Source organism: Microtus pennsylvanicus, chromosome 17 (genome assembly GCF_037038515.1).
Source record: "Microtus pennsylvanicus isolate mMicPen1 chromosome 17, mMicPen1.hap1, whole genome shotgun sequence".
Taxonomy (NCBI): domain Eukaryota; kingdom Metazoa; phylum Chordata; class Mammalia; order Rodentia; family Cricetidae; genus Microtus; species Microtus pennsylvanicus.
In genome coordinates this window covers 15,436,822-15,454,536 of record NC_134595.1, presented here as the reverse complement: position 1 = coordinate 15,454,536, position 17,715 = coordinate 15,436,822, and the positions used below count along the sequence as shown (strand labels likewise).

The window sequence follows — 17,715 nt, the reverse complement described above, 5'->3', positions numbered from 1 at the left end:
AGTTTGCCTGCTTTCTCTCTATATCTCAGCTCGAATTTCCTACCTAGCTTTGACCTGCTCAGTCATTGGCTGAAACAGCTTTACTCATTAATGACCAATGGTAATAAAACATATTCACAGCATACAGAGGGGACTTCCACATCATCCTAGGATCCTGAAAATTAAAGTCCAGGAAAATAATCTTATTGCCACTAGAGCTTTTTGCTACAGCTTTAACATTAAATAAGTAGTACCACTGACTTATAGCATATGTTGTATCTATGTAACATGTATTATTACATAACTAGGAAACATAAATTAATAATAGTAAAGTTCTAAGGAAGACATCAAAGCCCTCTCTATATACTCATGGATAAAATCACAGTCTTAAGTTTCTACAGTCAATTATAGTGTCTTCAAATATTTATAAATTTATAAACTATGTCTTTCCATTCATATATATGCATATATCTAAATATTATTCTGCATTACTATGTATGTATCTACATATCTACACATTAGGCTAAGCCTCTAAGCTTCATGTATGCATGAATATCTATGTGTATCTACATCTTACCTGTGTATGATGAACAGCGTTGTGTCCCAAAGGTTTGGGCAGCACTTACACTGCATAGCCATAATATCTCGAAATTTCCATATCTTTCTCCCTCTGAAGGAAAAGCTGTGGTTTTCCCAGGGAGGTACACTTGGCAGCATTCTCTCGCTCCTGTTGAGCCCGCCTCTTCATGGCCTCCCTCTCTGGCCTCTGCTCTTCAGTGATGGGCTGTGAGATGACTGGCCCTGGAATGTCCACTTTCCTCCATGGGATGGGTTGGCAACTGAAGTCTAGCAGCAGGTATTGGGTTTTAGCTTTGGGAGATGAGAGGGCCTTGTTGCTGGCAGCAGAAAGAGGCTCCCTGTGGAGTGAAGTGTGAGATGATGCTCTGTAGGGTGCAGGCAAAGAGGCAGCCGGCTGAGGCCCAGGGCAAGACTGGATGGGCTTGGTTATGTTGGCTCGTGTGGCACTGGTGCCGTTTGGCAGAGCTGGCTTGTCAGAGGCCATCAGTGATGTGCTGGCAGGAGCTGGTTGGGATGGCTTGAGCGTGGGAGGCTGAGCTGAGTGGGAGTGAGGCCTCACTGGGTAAGCCACAGTGGGCCTGCGTGAAGCCAGGCAGAGGAGCTTTCTAGAAACAGGTTTGGTTTGAGGCTTGTCCAGGACTGGGAAAGGCAGAGGTACTAACTTGACCTTCCCAGGTTGGGGAAGCTCATACTGGGATGGAGATGGATACCGCTTGGGAGCACTGCTCCCTGGTCTCTGAATCTTGCCCAGGCTTTTGTCAAGGCTTTGGCCCTCACGTGGCATATCCAGCAGTGATGTGGTATCAGGACCCGTCCTGGGATCTTTGTTGCTGCTGAAGTTCAGCAGAGCCCGGGAGGAGGAGATGCCAGTTTTCCTCTCACTCTTCTTCCCCAGTGGGTGAAAGACCTGCACGGACTCCAGCATGTGCATGCCGAGGTGAGTTCGAGGCTTCTTAAAGCTGTCATGGCTGAGCTCAGGTGGATTCCTCTTCCTCTTGGTCTTGGGGATGGCGGGCTTCTCTTTTGCCTTGACTCTGTGACTTGATGGCTTCAGCTCCTGTGTTTTCTTGGAGCCGTTTTCTCTGGTCTCTTTGGCCTTTTCTTTCCCCTGTGCTCTTGCTACGCTGGGCCTCTTGGGTACAAATATCTGAGATTTGCTCTGCACGTGGTTGGCCGTGTTGTCTATGGTCCCAGGATCATCTTCCTTCAGCATATCCTCGTGATGGGTTCTGGCCTGAAGAGTTCCATGAAACACATCAGAGACTTTCTGGCTTTTCTTTTTGCCTAGTTCAGATAGTCCATTAAAGATGCTGGTGCGTGACTGGGCCTGATCCCTCCTGATGTCTTTGGAGTCTTTGGTTTGGCTTGCTGTGTGATCTTCCATTTGGTCAAGGTCAGTGATGGAGTTTAAGAGTTGGGGAAGGTGAATATCTGCCACCAGAGTAGTCATGTCTGTAAAGTCATTGCTAGACTCCATGACACTCTGCAGAGCCTCAGGGTCTTCCAGACCAAGGCCACTGTTTCCCAAAGTGGCATTTTGAGAAGCTAGCTTCTGCCTCAGGCTCCCAACATCACTGTAGTTGAAGGGCTGCTGCATGCCAGGGTGTGCTGAAGGGAGGGGTGATGCGTCTTGGTTGCATTTTGTGCCCTCATAGGAATCCAGAGGTGTTGATTGCTCAGCATTCATCTCATCTGCATTGTTCTTCTGTGTCTTTTCCAGGCTTGGGGCTGGAGGCAAGGCCAGGAATTCAGAAGGACTGTGCATGAGGGCAGTTAATGACCTGTTCCCACTGACAGGTGCTGTCGTTGTCTGGGCATCCTGGGTGCAGGCATTGCCGAGGTCAGGACTCTGTAGCAGACACAGCGTCTGCTCTGAAGGTGTCAATCCCAGGGTCATCTCCCTCTCCACCACTGAAAGAGAGGAAGTTCAATATCAGTGCCTGGTAAGTGAGATGCTACCCCCCCTTTCAGTGCACCTGAGCACTGAGGCTCCTGCAGCAGTGTTACAGGCATTGCTATGAGTTCTGCTGGAGGAGCAGGGAAAGCAGCCCTCTTTGGAGACACATAGTAACTACTCATTTGTTTCTCATGACCGTGTGATATCATGTTTTCTTTTGTGATTGTGTGGTGTGTACATGCTTAGTGATCATGGGGAGGTGGTAGAATTCCTTGGTGTGTGCTCTTCCCTGTCTCCCATATTTTCCTTTGGAACAGTGCCTCTCATTGCCTTGGAAGTTTGCTCTGAGACAGGTTGTGTTGTTCACTATTTCCTAATCTTACTCATCTCTACCAGTTTCTTTCTGTTCATTGTATTACTCATATGGCCTTGAAGCCTGGATTTTTATATGAGTTTAGGTATCCATATCAGTTCCTCAATTCTGAAAGGCAAGCAGTTCAAAAGCCCTGATATTCCTTAAGCTCCACATTTCACAGATTTTTTTGTTAGTGATGCGAAAATGTAAGACTGTAGTAGCTTTTAGCTTCAACTTTGTAACAGAGAACATGTCTACATAGTCTTGGCCTTGGGTCACTGCTGAAGATTCAGAAAGAAAAAGAAAAAGAGAAAGAGAAAGTGGAAGAGAGATCTAGAGGAAGAAAAGAGACAGAGACAAAGACAGAGAGAGGTTGAGCGAGACAGATAGGGCTAGATGCTTCATTCCTACTTATCAATATTACACAGGTCAAAGCAAACTGTCACTACATCTTAAGTGTTAGAGAATGTCACTAGCAGACACTAGGAGTGTGGGAGAAGACCTCCTCTAGGTCAGATTCAGGGTTCCATTTCTCTCGATACTAGTTTCAACTCAGGGGAAACTTAGTGATACAAAAACAGAAAAAATTTTCTAGGTGACATCTAGAAACTGGAGACATAGATTAGGAAGGAGGTGATTTTAGTGAGCTGGTACGTGGGGCTGATTAGCCTTGGCAGTGAAATGCGTTCCTGTGGTGTGGTCCTTGGACATGTCTAATGAAGGTTGAATGTCACTCACTTTCCTGTATTCTCTCTCATTATAGAGACTGAATATAGGGGTAATAAGCCTGAGCCACAGCCAACATGTCAGGACTCCCATTCTTCCTCTGTGTGGACATCCACTTCTGAAAGGTAGAGCTGTGTCTCGTCTGAGGGCTGATCTCACACCTCTCCTCCTGGCTTTACTCACCTTGAAGACTGGTGTCTGGCATGGTTTGAGCAGATGTGGGCCAGTAGATGGGAGAGGTGGAGAAAGGTGTTTGGATGTTCATTGGCTGAATCTCCTGTAGTGCCATCACCATCTCTGGGTGCAGAGAGGAAGCCTGATTCCCAGAGCAGGACACAGAGCCATAGGCCTGCTGGCACTGCCAGAATTCTTCAGCCATCGGAGGACCCAGGCTGTTCTGGTCATAATAATAGACCTGACTTCCATGCAGGTAGCAAGGTGCCAGGATATATCGTTGATCTGGTAGATTTGATGGCGTTGCCTGTACAAGGCAGGCAGACAGTGTTGGATAGGATGGTGGTAATGCATTGATATGGAAAGTGTTATCACACTGGGCTGTTATAGACCGAGACGAGGGGGTGGTATTCTCGTCAATGACAGTTAAAGGGGCATCCAGGAACGGAGCTTCCCTTCTGGTGGTGCTTTCTCTGAGATCCCAGTGGAGAACACTTGGATAGAAAAATGTCGAAGTAGAGATCTGGTTCTGGTCAGTTGGCTTAGTCAGCATGGTCGTGCCAACTCGTTGGTAAAGACAGGCACTGTCCGTGAGCTGCTGGCAGCATGTGCTGGAGTCTGATGACAGGAGCCATGCTGAGCTCACAGCTGGGGTACAGACCCCATAGAAATTGCACACACTTCCTGCTGAGGGTGTGGCATTCCTCAGCACAGGCACAGAGGGCTGCAGAGCACATTCTGTCCCAGTGAAAGGTGCACTTTGGCAATTTTCTGTAGGAAGCAAGAAGAGAGTTGGAAAAATTTGAGATGGAAGCTTTCTATCCCCTGGGAGGGACTGTGTTATCTCCAGGTTGTACTGAGTGGGAGAGTCTAGCACCTATGTTCCCTTACATATCTCAAGCAAATGGGTTAAGATCGATCGGTGGTGCTATGTAGGATGACAATCACTAGATGAACTGTCTGCTTTTTCCTGTGTGGGCATGGAAATCCTGGTCAATCTGCCTTAATCCTCACTCAGATCTAGACACGATGCTCCTTTTTCCTGATTGTAATATAATAATGCCTGTTGGGACACTTCCTTGCAAATATATTCTACAACAGAGGTTATTATTGGGAAGAGACCCATAGGCATATTCCATACCTGGAACTTTGTCCTGTTCTCTGCAGATCTTACAGTATAGAGTGACCTAAACTCACTCTACGTTGATCAGTCTGGCTTTGAAATCACAGAGACAGGTCTGCTGCTGCCTCTAAAGTGCTGGTGCTGGAGCCCCTGCCATGACCACCAGGCCAATCTCTATTTTATTGAGTTTTTTTTCTGAAATGATGTTTAACAAATGTGTAAGGAATTTAGGTAATTATTCCTTTCCCCTCTCTCTTTTTTCCCCCTTGGATTTCTTGTATAAATAGGATCTCTTATAATTTCATAACTTTCAAGCATTATTCAAATATGATTTCAGAAATACAACCTACTGACAACATTTCTTCTTGTTTGCACCAGTTTAGTGTGTCCTCTTGAGAATGCTAATGTTTTATGGGGTTCATCTCTGAATATGATTGCTTCTCAATTTAATATCTGTTGATTAAATTGTTTTCTTAACAGCTCCTCAGTAACTGTTAATTTTTATATCTCTTCTAAGGGGGAATCCTTGTGAGAATCCCCTCCCCCACAACAGCGTGTCAGTTGCCATGGTCAGACTCTAACTGACTGGACTTCGCAGCCCCAGTTGATCCTATCCAACACCACCAGTGCACATGAGACATGGGGAACTGGGCAGAAAGTGGTCTGGATGGAGTGCAAGAGTAGGGACCAGATCAGGATATTCTTTCTATATGTGCCAGGGAACCTTTGTACAGACTAATCTGAACAGTTACGTTTGGTTAAACATGGCTTGGGAAATGACAATGCCTTGTCTGTTTTGATTATAATCTGGTCGTCTTCAACATTGTGTTCTAAACTACCATTGTTGACCACCAGGGTCCCCTCTGCAGTGTGCCTTCATATATTTATATACTTTTAGACCCGTACTGTGTTTGCCCCCTTCCCTGACTTCCTGTGGGTCTGTCCTTCCAGCAACACTGTCAATATTTCTTTCAGTACAACAACTGCCTTCTCAGATTCCACAATCGTCTTATTCTCTTCCACTCTCCATGTTTAATCCAGGGAAGTCCAAGTAACTGCACACCATGGCAGTCGCCATTTTGTCCATAGTCAATATTCATTTGGTGAGTATAGAGAGAGGCCAGTGTAGAGCTAGTTAGACTTGAACTGACCTCCATCCCACCCAGTTCTCTCTATGTTGTGATTATAGTTGTGTGCCACCATCCGTGGTGTGACCGATACTGTTAGAGTTGCCCTGAATTTTAAACTAAGACTGGAAACAGTAGTGGGGGGAGACTGTCTCATCAGTGGTGTGGAGTGCTAGATCTCTGCGTGCCTTGTTCATTTTCCTGTGTCTCTGTAGTTTAATACCATCCAAAAGGGCCTGATTTTATTCCCTGGTCACTTTCCTCTGAAAACCCAACAGTACAGACCCCAAGCATAGTGACACTGTTCACTCCTTGAGGTGGATGGAAAACACTTGAGAATAAACTTTCTGTCTAAAATCACATACTTAGTAAGAACCAAAGGTAAATGTGACATTCAAATCTAGATATCTATATCAACATCAATACTATCCACATTCAGCAAAGATTTACTAGTATAGTAAAAGTCAGTGGAGAGGATCACATGTTTTAAAGTCTCTTTCCTTACCTGACATGGTCAAGGGGAGAGGATTAGCAATCCAAAGAACAATGGAGCAAGATAATCGGTCGGCTTTGTCTGATCAGCTGACCTCAGTGGCAAGTGTGTCCAGTATCAGACAGCACTCACTGGTCACTGGTCACCTGGACCTGTGATGATCCAAATTTGTTTACAGTCATCACCATGGAAACACCAAGATTCTACCAGGTGCTGGTAGGGTTGGAGGGAGAATGATGTCATAAATGAGGCAACAGCCAATGGGAAGGCTCGATTCCTAACTAGAAGATGGGATTGGTTGGAGAAGATGCCAGGAGACCAACAGTAGCCTTGGAGGCTGGGGTGTGGGCTACTGAAAGAGGCAATCAAGGCATGGACGTGCCACTTCCCATGGCGTTTAGTCTAGGCTATCATGGCAGTGCTCTTATATGGTTCACTGATGAAGCAGTGTATAATGTACATATAATGGGTCACCTTCCAACAGAAAGTGTCCCATCAGCCAACACTTACATACAGTGAGTAGTCTTGGGCAGGAGGGAGAACTGCTGTTGAGGGAACTCAGGTGATAGGCCATTCCAGTCCGTCTGGCTTTTGTGCCATCAGCATCTGTCCATGACCCAAGGAAGAGATCAAAGTGTTCCTTTGTGACTATGTGCAAGGTCAGGGCTCGGTGTGCTGCGTGCATGTTGATGAACACTAAGACACTTGTCTTCTTGTTGCTTCTGTTATTCTTTTTTGTCTTGTTTGTCTGTCTGCGGGATTAGAGAGTGGAGACTTTACGCGAGACACCCGGCGATGCGGGGTTAGGACGGAGACACAGACACGCGACCGTCCCACGTGGGTGCACTTTAATGTTGGGGTAACAACAAGTAAGGGACAGGTGTGCAGAGACGAAAGGAGAGAGGGGCAGAGAGAGAGAGAGAGCTCGTGGTGACCCCTGTTTTTAACGGGGAACACACGGGCTTCTGGGAGAAATGCCCTGCGCCTTTGCGGCTTCCAGTCCAGGGGGATGCTGGGAGCTGTAGTCTGCAAAAGGAACAACATTTCACCCTTTTGGTTTTATTAAAAAAAATTGTGGGGGGTCTTAAAGGGTAGGGAATGGGGGCGTAGCCCGGTCTCTCATGACTGCTTCCTGCTGGCTTTGGGCGTCGAGGGATCCAGGGAGTGTCCAGTTATTCTGACGATGTCCTTTGGGCGTCGAGGGATCCAGGGAGTGTCCGATTATTCTGGCGATGTCCTGTTGGTTATGTCCTGTTTGCAGGCTTTTAAAGGTGGCTGACTGAAGAAATCACATCTGTCTGGCTCCTCCTGAGTATCTGGGTCATAGTTATGTTGCTGGAAGACAAAAGTCGCATTAGTAGAGAGAAAAAATTTAAAGGGGAGAGGAGGTTTGGGAGGAGGTTTGGAAAAATTAAAGGGGAAATTTGGGGTGGAGGAGTTTTTGGAGGTCTGGGGTTAAGAATGATAAAAAAATTAAATGATACTTATTCCGTTAATGATCCGCTTGTGTTTGATTTGTTTAGGTGGGTCGGGCTGGCTTCCTAGAGCTTAAAGAAAGTGTCTTAAAAGAAAATAGCTTTTAACCGTATACTCCTTAACATTTCAGGGGTCACTGCTGCAGTCAGCGACTGACCTGTTATGTCAAGGAACTTTGTTAAGAATCTGCTTACCGCCTGAGCCCTTGACTCCGTACTTGATGATGATATCTGTAACGGCAGCTGGATGGTTATTTAGGAATTTAAAGAAGGGAGGGCGTGTTAACACAGGAGGATTAAGTGACGGATGGGACCACTGTTTCCCTTAGACTGGAGTTGAGGGGGCTGAACCTGGTATCCTTTGGAACTTAAGAGAACAAGGTCCTGTCTGAGTTACCGTGTATGAAGGATTATCTTGAGCCATGGAGATGAACAGTTTAAGATGTGACAGGTGAATCCAATGGGGAATTCCTTCAAGCTTGGCAGCTGTGGGGGTTAGAAGAATTTCTCTGAGAGAACCCTGCCATTTAGGGGAAAGAGGTGAGGGACGTTGGCCTGGAGGTGAGAGTAATACCTTATCTCCTATTTTAACCGGCGTTGGACATGTATTAGCACATGGTTGAGGTAATGAGTGATCTGTGAAGTCCCACAGTAGCGAAGGTAAGTGGAAAAGGAGGGGAGTGAGCAGGTGATCAGGAAGGGGAGAGAGAGGTTCCCGATGAGAGGCTGGGGGTTAAAACCGGCCGCCCATACATGAGTTCAAAGGGTGAAATGAAAAGGGGGCCCTTTGTGAGAGCCCAAAGCCTGAGAAGAGCAAGGGACAGAAGGCTTACCCAGTCGAGGTGGAGTTCCTTTGACATCTTAACGAGAGCTTCCTTTAAAGAGCAGTTAGTCCGTTCTACCTTACCTGAAGACTGAGGGTGGTACAGTGTGTGGAAGTTCCAGGGGATTACAAGTGCCCTAGACAGATTTTGAGAAATCTGGGAAGTAAACTCTGGGCCATTATCTTTTGGCAGATCTGACAGGGGGCCGCTGTGGCCTTTAGGAACCTGATATCCTTTGGTGTGGTTGTTTTAACAACGGGAGAATGGTGATCAGTGACAGCGGGAGCCTAGAGGGGCTTTGGAAGATCGAGGGGGCGGAGCAGGGTGGGGAGGAGACTGAGAGGAGTCTGAAGATGCTTTTGTCTGTCTGTGTGACCTGTGGCAGGGGGAAGCCTCCAGCTGCTTGCATGACCTGTTGGATGAATATTTATGAGGGACTCTATCGGAGGGGCTATGCGAAGTCCTTGTAGATCTGGAATGGGACTTTCTTGGGTATCTGGAAGGGGAACGTTTAGAGGTGTTAGGTGCATCCTTCCTGTGCCTAGAAGAGACCTTGGAGGAAAGAGGGATGGGTAAGCTGTTGCTGTCACTCGACTGGGGAGAGCGAGAGCGAGTGGCCCCTCGAGGCCGGGGGTGGTGGTGGTGGAGGTTTGTCCGCGGGATCCATGGCGGGAGCAGAGGGTTCCTGGAGGGATGGCATTGATAAGAACATGTGTGCAGGTGAACAGTGAGAGGCAACGGAGGGGTCAATCTTAATGGCCATGTAGAAAAATGCCATAATGTACATCATTTCTTTCCATTTAGCCGAACGGTGACAGAAGTTAGCCAATTCCTGTAAAATATCGGGGTCAAATGAACCCTGAGAAGGCCACCTGAAGGAACCCTGTAAATTGTACTTTGGCCAAGTTTTAGAGCAAAGACGGATTAATGTATATCACGGAGGGAATTAGGGCATGAGGTTTCAGAGCTTCCAGCAGCTGCCCCAATGGGGAGGCCAGGGGAACCGTTTGAGAAGGCTTAGCACCCATGGCTATTACCGTGAAACTATCCGCAGATGGCACAGGGAGGTGCCACGAACAAAGCAGCCCTAATTACAGGCGTCCGAGCAACCAGGGGGCCTTGCTATAGCCTAACTGACCCGAACCGAGCTTCCGATGGGGAACAATCCCGGCTAGGAGGAGGCAGTTAAGCCTTTGGGGGCTGCCTGTTGCAGCCGAGAGGCGCTCGCCCCGTAGGGAGCCCGTAAAGAGGACAGAAAAGCGATCAGAAAGAAAACAGAAAAAGATAGAACTGGGAGCTCCGAGCTCCCAGGTGCGGATAAAAAAACAGGTCTAGCTAGCCAAGGGTGGAAGGCCGGGTGGAGGGGGGAGGAGTCGCCAACCTTACCCACTATGCACCAAAGAGAGCCGGGACCTCTCTGGGCTTAATGGGAAGGCGATCCAACCCAGGTGAACTCACGAATTAGTCGCTCTTGGTTCCAGATGGCTGCATTGAACACGTGGGGGAGGTCACAGGTTGTTGGTCCTGACCTTGTCCCGGGGGAGGCCCCGAGCTCTGGGAGGTGCCAAAAGCCCAGAGTAAAGGCCTCAGGCGAGGGCACCGCGACAGAAAGGTTACCGTGTCGAAGATGGCACCAAAAACATGTTATTCTTTTGATCTTAGTCATTCTGACAGGTGTAAGATGGTATCTCAGAGTTATTTTGATTTTCATTTCCCTGACTGCTAAGGATGTTGAACATTCATATTTATCCCCAAGCACAAAACTCAAGTCTAAATGGATCAAAGACCTTAATATAAATCTGACCACACACAACCAAATAGAAGAGAAAGTGGGAAGTAGTCTTCAATGCATGGGCACGTGAGACCACTTCCTAAATATTACCCCAGTAGCACAGACCCTGAGAGCAACAATAAATAAATGGAACTTCCTGAAACTGAGAAACTTCTGTAAAGCAAAGGACACAGTCAATAAGAGGGAAAGGCAGCCTACTGAATGGGAAAAGATCTTCACCAACCCCACATCAGACAAAGGACTGATGTCCAAAATATGTAAAGAACTCAAGAAATTAGACATCAACATTTCAAATAACCCAATTAAAAAATGAGATACAGACCTAAACAGAGAAATCTCAGCTAACTTGGTGCAGGATCAAGTGTCTTTCATGTTATCCTTTACAGACCATTGTCTAAGCAATCCAGAACAGGAGACCAAAGCAGTACATTGAGGTAAGAGGTAAATCAGAGACCACAGGGGATTTCTCCTTCCTGGTACTCTCTAGATTTGCTCAGCCAACATTCTTATATATTCCAAGTCAACTGTGTTTGTATAGTATTGCCGAGCATAGACTAGGTCCTTCTGTGCCATTTAATGATAAAGATCATGTTCTAGGGGCTAGAGAAATGGCTCAGAGTTTAAGAGCATTGCCTGCTCTTCCAAAGGTCCTGAGTTCAATTCCCAGCAACCACGTGTTGGCTCACAACCATCGGTAATGGGGTCTGGTGCCCTCTTCTGGCCTGCAGGCATACACACAGACAGAATATTGTATACATAATAAATAAATATTAAAAAAAGATCATGTTTCACAATCAGTCTGAGAGGCTACTCCAGGGAGGCAACCACTGAATTGAACTCTCCTCTTTCCTTAGGATCCTGGTTTGTTTTATGCTATATAAGCTAAATAGGAGTGTGTGCATTGGTACTTGCAGTCGTCACTATTGCCCCTTTGTTGTATCTCAGTTGTGCTCCAAGTAGCATCGCAAAGTAAGCATTTTTCTGACCAATTGTTTATTATTATCCAATTTTGGGGTTCCCATGAATAACATGGTCCAGAGGTGTCAATGGAATAGTGCATTGTGGGTGATCTCTGATGTCTTTCTTGTGCCTTGCCCCATTACTAGGGGAGCACTTTACATAGCTGTGTTGCTGGCTTCCATTAATGAAAGAGCCCTAGGGACTTTGATTTCCTGTCCCATATACCATATCCATGTGAGTTTTTGCTTTATTTTACATATCTACGTATATAAATGATGTCCAGTGCTTGTAACCCACCATTCCTTCACTTTCAAGTAACGTGGGCAATCCCACAAGATCATTACTGTTGACGTGGGTGAGAAGGTGATTGTTCTCTTATTCTGTAGGAATGTACATTGTTAGGGAGACACACATGTGACATTACTTACGCTGACTGCATTTTATGAAAGAAATTAACTGAAATCCACATACCCTGTCAATGAACTCCTGAAGTCTTTAACTCAAAATGACAAAAGTCTTAGTTGTGCCAAGTGTATAGGTGAGAGCAAACTAAAACATAGACCATGCTGTGTTCAATAATACACTCAAGTAAATTCAATAATACATTCAAGTGGATGGGTATATGGTGGCCAAGTTCTTGTCTTTGAGTCAGTGTAAAGAGATTGGTTTGATACTACCAGATGCGTAAGAGCTGTTATGATGTGCGCTGGCCCCATGAGAATCCTAAAAACTAGGAGCTGAAGGGACTTGTTGTATTATCTAGATTACAAAATTCCATGTGAGGGGATCTTTGCAAGCTGCAGCGGAATAGACTGCCCTCCCTATTTAGAGAATCTTCTTAGTGTGTGACTTTGCACAAAGGCTATCCCCTGATAGAATTGGCATTGGCAGGTCTGCCCAGAGACTGCTCACATGTGTACGAAACATTTCTTATCGTCGGTGGTACCGTGGTATCGTCACAGTGCCTGAAAATTATGGATAGCATCTCCAAGGAGAGCAAAAGTAAGTTAGAGAAGTTGAGAAATGGGACCCTGAGTGAGTGGAATATGGCACTCACTGAAGCCATATGCCTGCTATATTCTATGTCCCAGAAATGATCTTAAGACTCAGGAGATGCTGGTCAAGAAACTCTTCAAGACCTCCCAAAAGATGAAGCTCTTTGGATCCTTTTATTTGGTATGAGTAAGAAGTAGATGATTGTCCCTCTGTTTCAGTTGTAGGATATCTAGAAGTCAGACTTGGACTGAACTGTAACCTCCCTTTCTGCTAGCAGGCTGGCTTTCATAGAAGGGAATTTTTATGTTGTGCCGTGACGTACAACAGAATCTCCTGTGGCTCAGAGGATCACAGGTCACAGTGGGAAGGGAACTCCTACTGTTTTATTGAAGGGAATGGATGGGCCTTTGTATTTCCCTTCTAAACCTTTGTGCTTCTGCGTGAGATTAGTGCAGCTGCAGGTGTCCATGGAACTGCTCCAGTCTGTCTCCTTTCTCGACTTCCTTTTCTGTGTGCTTTTGGTGCTGATAGAAAAACTGTAAAAGTTTTGGCTGCTGATACTCAGTGGCTGTGGCTGCTGTTGTGGTGAGATGATTGCCTCTTATGCCAAAATGGATCATGCAGAATGCAGTCCATCCAAATATCAGGGACTGTCATGCAAGCAGGAGTGCAGTGGTTTGTATGTAAGAGCTAATGCACTCAGGTAGAGCAGTGTAGCCTGGTATTTTACCCCATAATAACATGACTATCCCATAGAGATATGTTAGCTAAGATCAGTTGGACTTGATCTTTCTAGATGGTACAGAATATAAGAAGTGGAGAGTTATCTGAAAGTTGGGGACTTGCAAGTATTGCTCCCGTAGGAGCAGCAAATCAGTTGGTGGGTGTAATGTGAAGTATTGTACCCTCCGTGTATTTCAATATACAGTGTCTTTAAACACCAAAGCAGGTCTACCACTCCTCCTGTCCATGCTGTTCCAAGGCGTTGGATGGATTATTGCTCTGCACATTGCTGTATATTGCAGTTTGTTCAGGATTAGGATATCTGTGTTAGGGCCTGGACTTGGTATCCAGTAGCAGAGCAAATGATAAGAAATTTGTGATGTTGCACACAGTGGAACTCGTTACAGTAAAAACAATGAATGCAGTCAAGGTGATTGCAGGAGAATCCTTTGAACTCGAGATAATTATATTGTACCAAAATGTATCCAGTCCCACAGAAACATCTTCTTATCCTGTCTCACTATGTGGATCCTTGGCGACACATCTCTACCTATAGACATTCATGAAATTGTAAGCAGTCCTATAAAGCAGAAGAACATTTCCTAAGATATTTGGTGAGAGCTAAGGAATGGCCAGGTAGTGGGAACTGAGTGCTGTTGTCAGTATACAATATACAGAATAAAATCTGTTCATTGAATAAATAGTACAGTGAGACTTAAAGTCCATGAGAAGAATTCAGTACATCTTTTTGTTAATTGCTTTAATATGTAAAATAATTCCTGAGCTTTGTTCAACAAGTGTTATTCTACAAGACACTTAATTTGAAAACATAAAGATTAAAATAATAATCTTAACATGAATGTATATCCATTCAAATGCCTTTCTGTTTTTCTGAGGAGTACAGTGAAGCCCAGTAGACTCATGGAGTCTCAAGTTCTGTAGTTAAAAAACACAGAAAGAGTGATCAAACAAGAGACCTCCCTAAACTATTGCTTTCCTTCATTCTCTTGTAGTCAATTGTGCCCCTGTCAGGATGCTTGGATACAGGCTGTGGGATCCTTTCGTGCTGGCTTTGTTATATTTATCTAGACCAGTGACTCTTGACAGCACATAGGCTTTGTTAGAATGGACAGTATTGTGTCTACACAGTAGCTGGGGATTGCCTATTGAGAAAATACAAACACCATAAATATCTAGGGACTGGTTGAATACATTCCTTGAGTCAATCCAGACGTTGTACTATCTGGAAGTAGATAGGCATTGTCAGAAGTCCAGCCTACAAGTGAAACACAGGTACTGTCAGAAAAAAGAATCTGAGTTGAGTTGCAGTTGTAAATCCATGCAGCTAAGTCAATACATTCAGTTAAGTCTCTTGTGATTTTAGGTCAGTAGCAAGAATTGCCTTGGCCTACACATGGACTCTTCATCAAATCATGCTGGGAAACCTGGTGATCCACATGTACAGAAAGAATCTTGATTCTACCTGGATTGTTGAAGCATATTTTTAGTTCCAGCACTCTTGAGACAGGGACTCAAAAGACAGAGGAAGCGGCAGAGGCAGAGTCTAGCAGATCACTGAGTTCAAGGCCAACCTGGTCTATGATGTTATTACCAGGACATAGAGATCTTTGGAGAGAACTCTCTCTCAAGGAACTAAAAGAAAGTGAATAAATGTCACCCTGCGAATATCCAATGCCACTTCCCCAGAGATCAAAGTTAAATAAACTCTTGTAATAATAGAGGACAGAGTAGCAGGAAGAGTTGACAGAGTTCAGGGGAGGCCAGTTTTCTTCTCTCACTTCCCCCACAAGAGGTGAAAGCCCTTCCAGGACTCCCGCGTGTGCCTGCTGGGGTGGGTTCTAGGCTTAAAGCTGTGGTGGCTGAGCACAGGTGGATTCCTTCTCCTTTTCGTCCTGGGATGGTGTGCTTCTCTTCTGACTTGACTTCCTAAATTGCTTCAGCTCCTCTGTTTTCTTGAAGCTGTTTTCTCTGGTCTTCTTGGTATTGTCTTGCTCATGAGCCCCAGCTTATTCCCTCCTGATGACTATGGAGTCTTTGCATAAGGATGCTGTGCATCTCTGAATATGTTTAATACATTGAGTTATTTGAAAAATTGTGGAAGGTGAATATCTGGCCCCGGTGTAGTCATGTCAGCAAAGTCTATGCTGGAGACCATCACAGTGTGCATGTCCAGGCTCATGATGGCCAAAGGTGCTGCTTCTCAAGGAGACATGGTCAACAGCCAGCTTCTGCCTCAGGGTGTTAGTGTCAGTAAAGCACAGCGTGTGCTGCAAGTTGGGGTGTGCTAAAGGGAGAAGTGATGGGACTAGGTTTCCCGTGTGCCTTTAAGTAATTCATAAGCATTGATAGATTGGCTGTCATCTCATTTAAATTATTTTCCATCCCCCCCCCAGGATTAGAGCTGTTGGCAAGAACAGGAATTCTGGAGACCTTTGGATGGGGGCAGTCAATGACCTGTCCCTATCAACAGGTGGCGTCCTCATCTGTGAATGCAGGGTGGAATACTAGCAATATTGTGGACTGCAACTGATGGACTGTCTGTCCTGAGGTGTCAGTCCCACGGACACCCCCTTCTCCAACACTGAAAAAGAGTCAAGGAAGAAGTTAGTGACTGGTAAGTGAGATGCTCCCCTCCTTCTGTGCCCTCTCCACTTAGGTCCTTATAGTGATGAGGAAGGCGTTCCTATGATCTCTGTTTGAGTAGCAATTTTTCAGAACAATGAATCTGTGTGGAATGACAGTTGTAAGCGCAAGCAGTTCAGCCTCTGTGACTCTTGGTAGCTATCAAAAAATGTACTGTTGCTAACATACATCCTCACATAATCATGGTGGGGAAATCGGTGACCCACATATTCAGAAAGGAAGGTGCTTTCCCCTGTGATTTTGGTGCATTCCTTTAGTCCCAGCACTCTTGAGGCAGGGACACAGGCAAAGGCATTACAAAGGCAGTGTCAGGCATATCTTTGTGATTTCAAGGCTAGCCTGATTAGTGAGGTCAGTTCCCAAATATTCAGTGATATGAAGAGAAACATTGTCTCAAGAAACTAAACTTATAAATAAATTAATTCTATTTCTTATGTGTCACCCCATACAAGGTTAATGGCATATGCCTCAGAGGACAATGTGTTACAAACTCTGAAACAGTTAGAGCACAGAATAGTGCAAGGAGGTTAAGATTCAGGGACAGGTCAGGATGGAGGAAAATATCAGGCGATCAAATGTCAGTTGATCAATGGTTGCTCAGGGAAGTAAAGGATTCTTTGCCAGCAAGAGAAGCCATTATTTGAGGGTTTTTTCTTGAAAACCAAGTGAAATCTTTGCTACTGATAGCTCAGTTAGAAGATTAATATCTAGATGATTTAGAATTAAATAAGTAAATCATAAGAAAGAAGACAACACAGGTATTAAAGGGGATAGAAAAAGACTGTTCTCATAGATTTTGGAAAAACTGAGGGTGAGTACATCCAAATGTTCTGATTCAGGAGGAATCAGGGAAATGCATAGTGAACCTCCAGTGGATGCCATTCAAGGCCGACTAGAAAAAGTGACCAATGCTGCTAATGGGAATTCACAGTGAGGAATGCTATCTACTGCTGCTGGGGATTGGACGTTTTCCATCCTGACTGGCTGTCAGTGTTCCGGGACCACCAAAGCCTGCATCTGGACCACCCCATGGTTCATGTGCACCTTCCCAAAGAACTCGGGACATTAGAGAGGCACTTGCCCGTCAGTGTTGATTGCAGCACTGTCTACAGTACATCAGGGAACCAGGCGTGGTGTCCAACAGTGTTTCCATGGGTGAAAAACATGTGATGTTCGTAGACAGTCAAGTCTTTGCAGCAATAGAGAGGCTAAGGTTATGTTGTTTGCATTATGTGTACTCAACTTGGGTGTGATGAGATGGCTTCTTAGACAAGAACACTTGATTTTCTCGCAGAGTCCCCAGGTCGAATTCAGAGCACCTCATGATGGTTTTCAGTCTCTCTTAATTCCAGACTCCAGAGACCTGATGCCCAGATTTGGCCTCTGTGAGCACTCCACACATTTGTTACACAGTAGCTCATGTGGACAACACACACACACACACACACACACACACACACACAAGAGAAATGAACATGTTAAATGGATAATTTCAAAGATTGATACAATTTGAGATAAACCCAGTAATCCAAATCAACCCATATCAGAAAGATACTTGCCTTGAAGAATTTCTTTCAAGGTAGGATCTTGATTATGCATACATGGACTCTATGTTTCATATCATGAAAATGCAGGCAGATCTCTATGGCAGAGTACTGATGTTTAAAGGGCTCGTGTTTGAGGTTCATAATGGGAGAAAGTGTGGTGACAGCAGGAGTGTGTTCAGTTTACAGTATACACTCTAGGAAACCTACCATGTTTATTAACTCTGACCCGGATAATCACACAGAAACCACATTAATTACAGTACTGTTCGGCCAATGACCCC

At 45.2% G+C, this 17,715-nt stretch overlaps 1 protein-coding gene across 1 annotated transcript; it reads right to left on the bottom strand.

The window, feature by feature from the left end:
* Positions 1 to 601: 601 nt before the first annotated feature.
* LOC142837171 (uncharacterized protein C2orf78 homolog) lies at positions 602 to 6,472 on the bottom strand. Its single transcript, XM_075952133.1, has 4 exons — positions 6,466 to 6,472; positions 3,720 to 4,481; positions 2,129 to 2,469; positions 602 to 1,792 (listed from the first exon to the last, which is right to left on the bottom strand). The coding sequence occupies exons 1-4, from the start codon at positions 6,470 to 6,472 to the stop codon at positions 602 to 604; spliced, it is 2,301 nt and encodes a 766-aa protein (XP_075808248.1).
* Between the last annotated feature and the right edge of the window lie 11,243 nt (positions 6,473 to 17,715).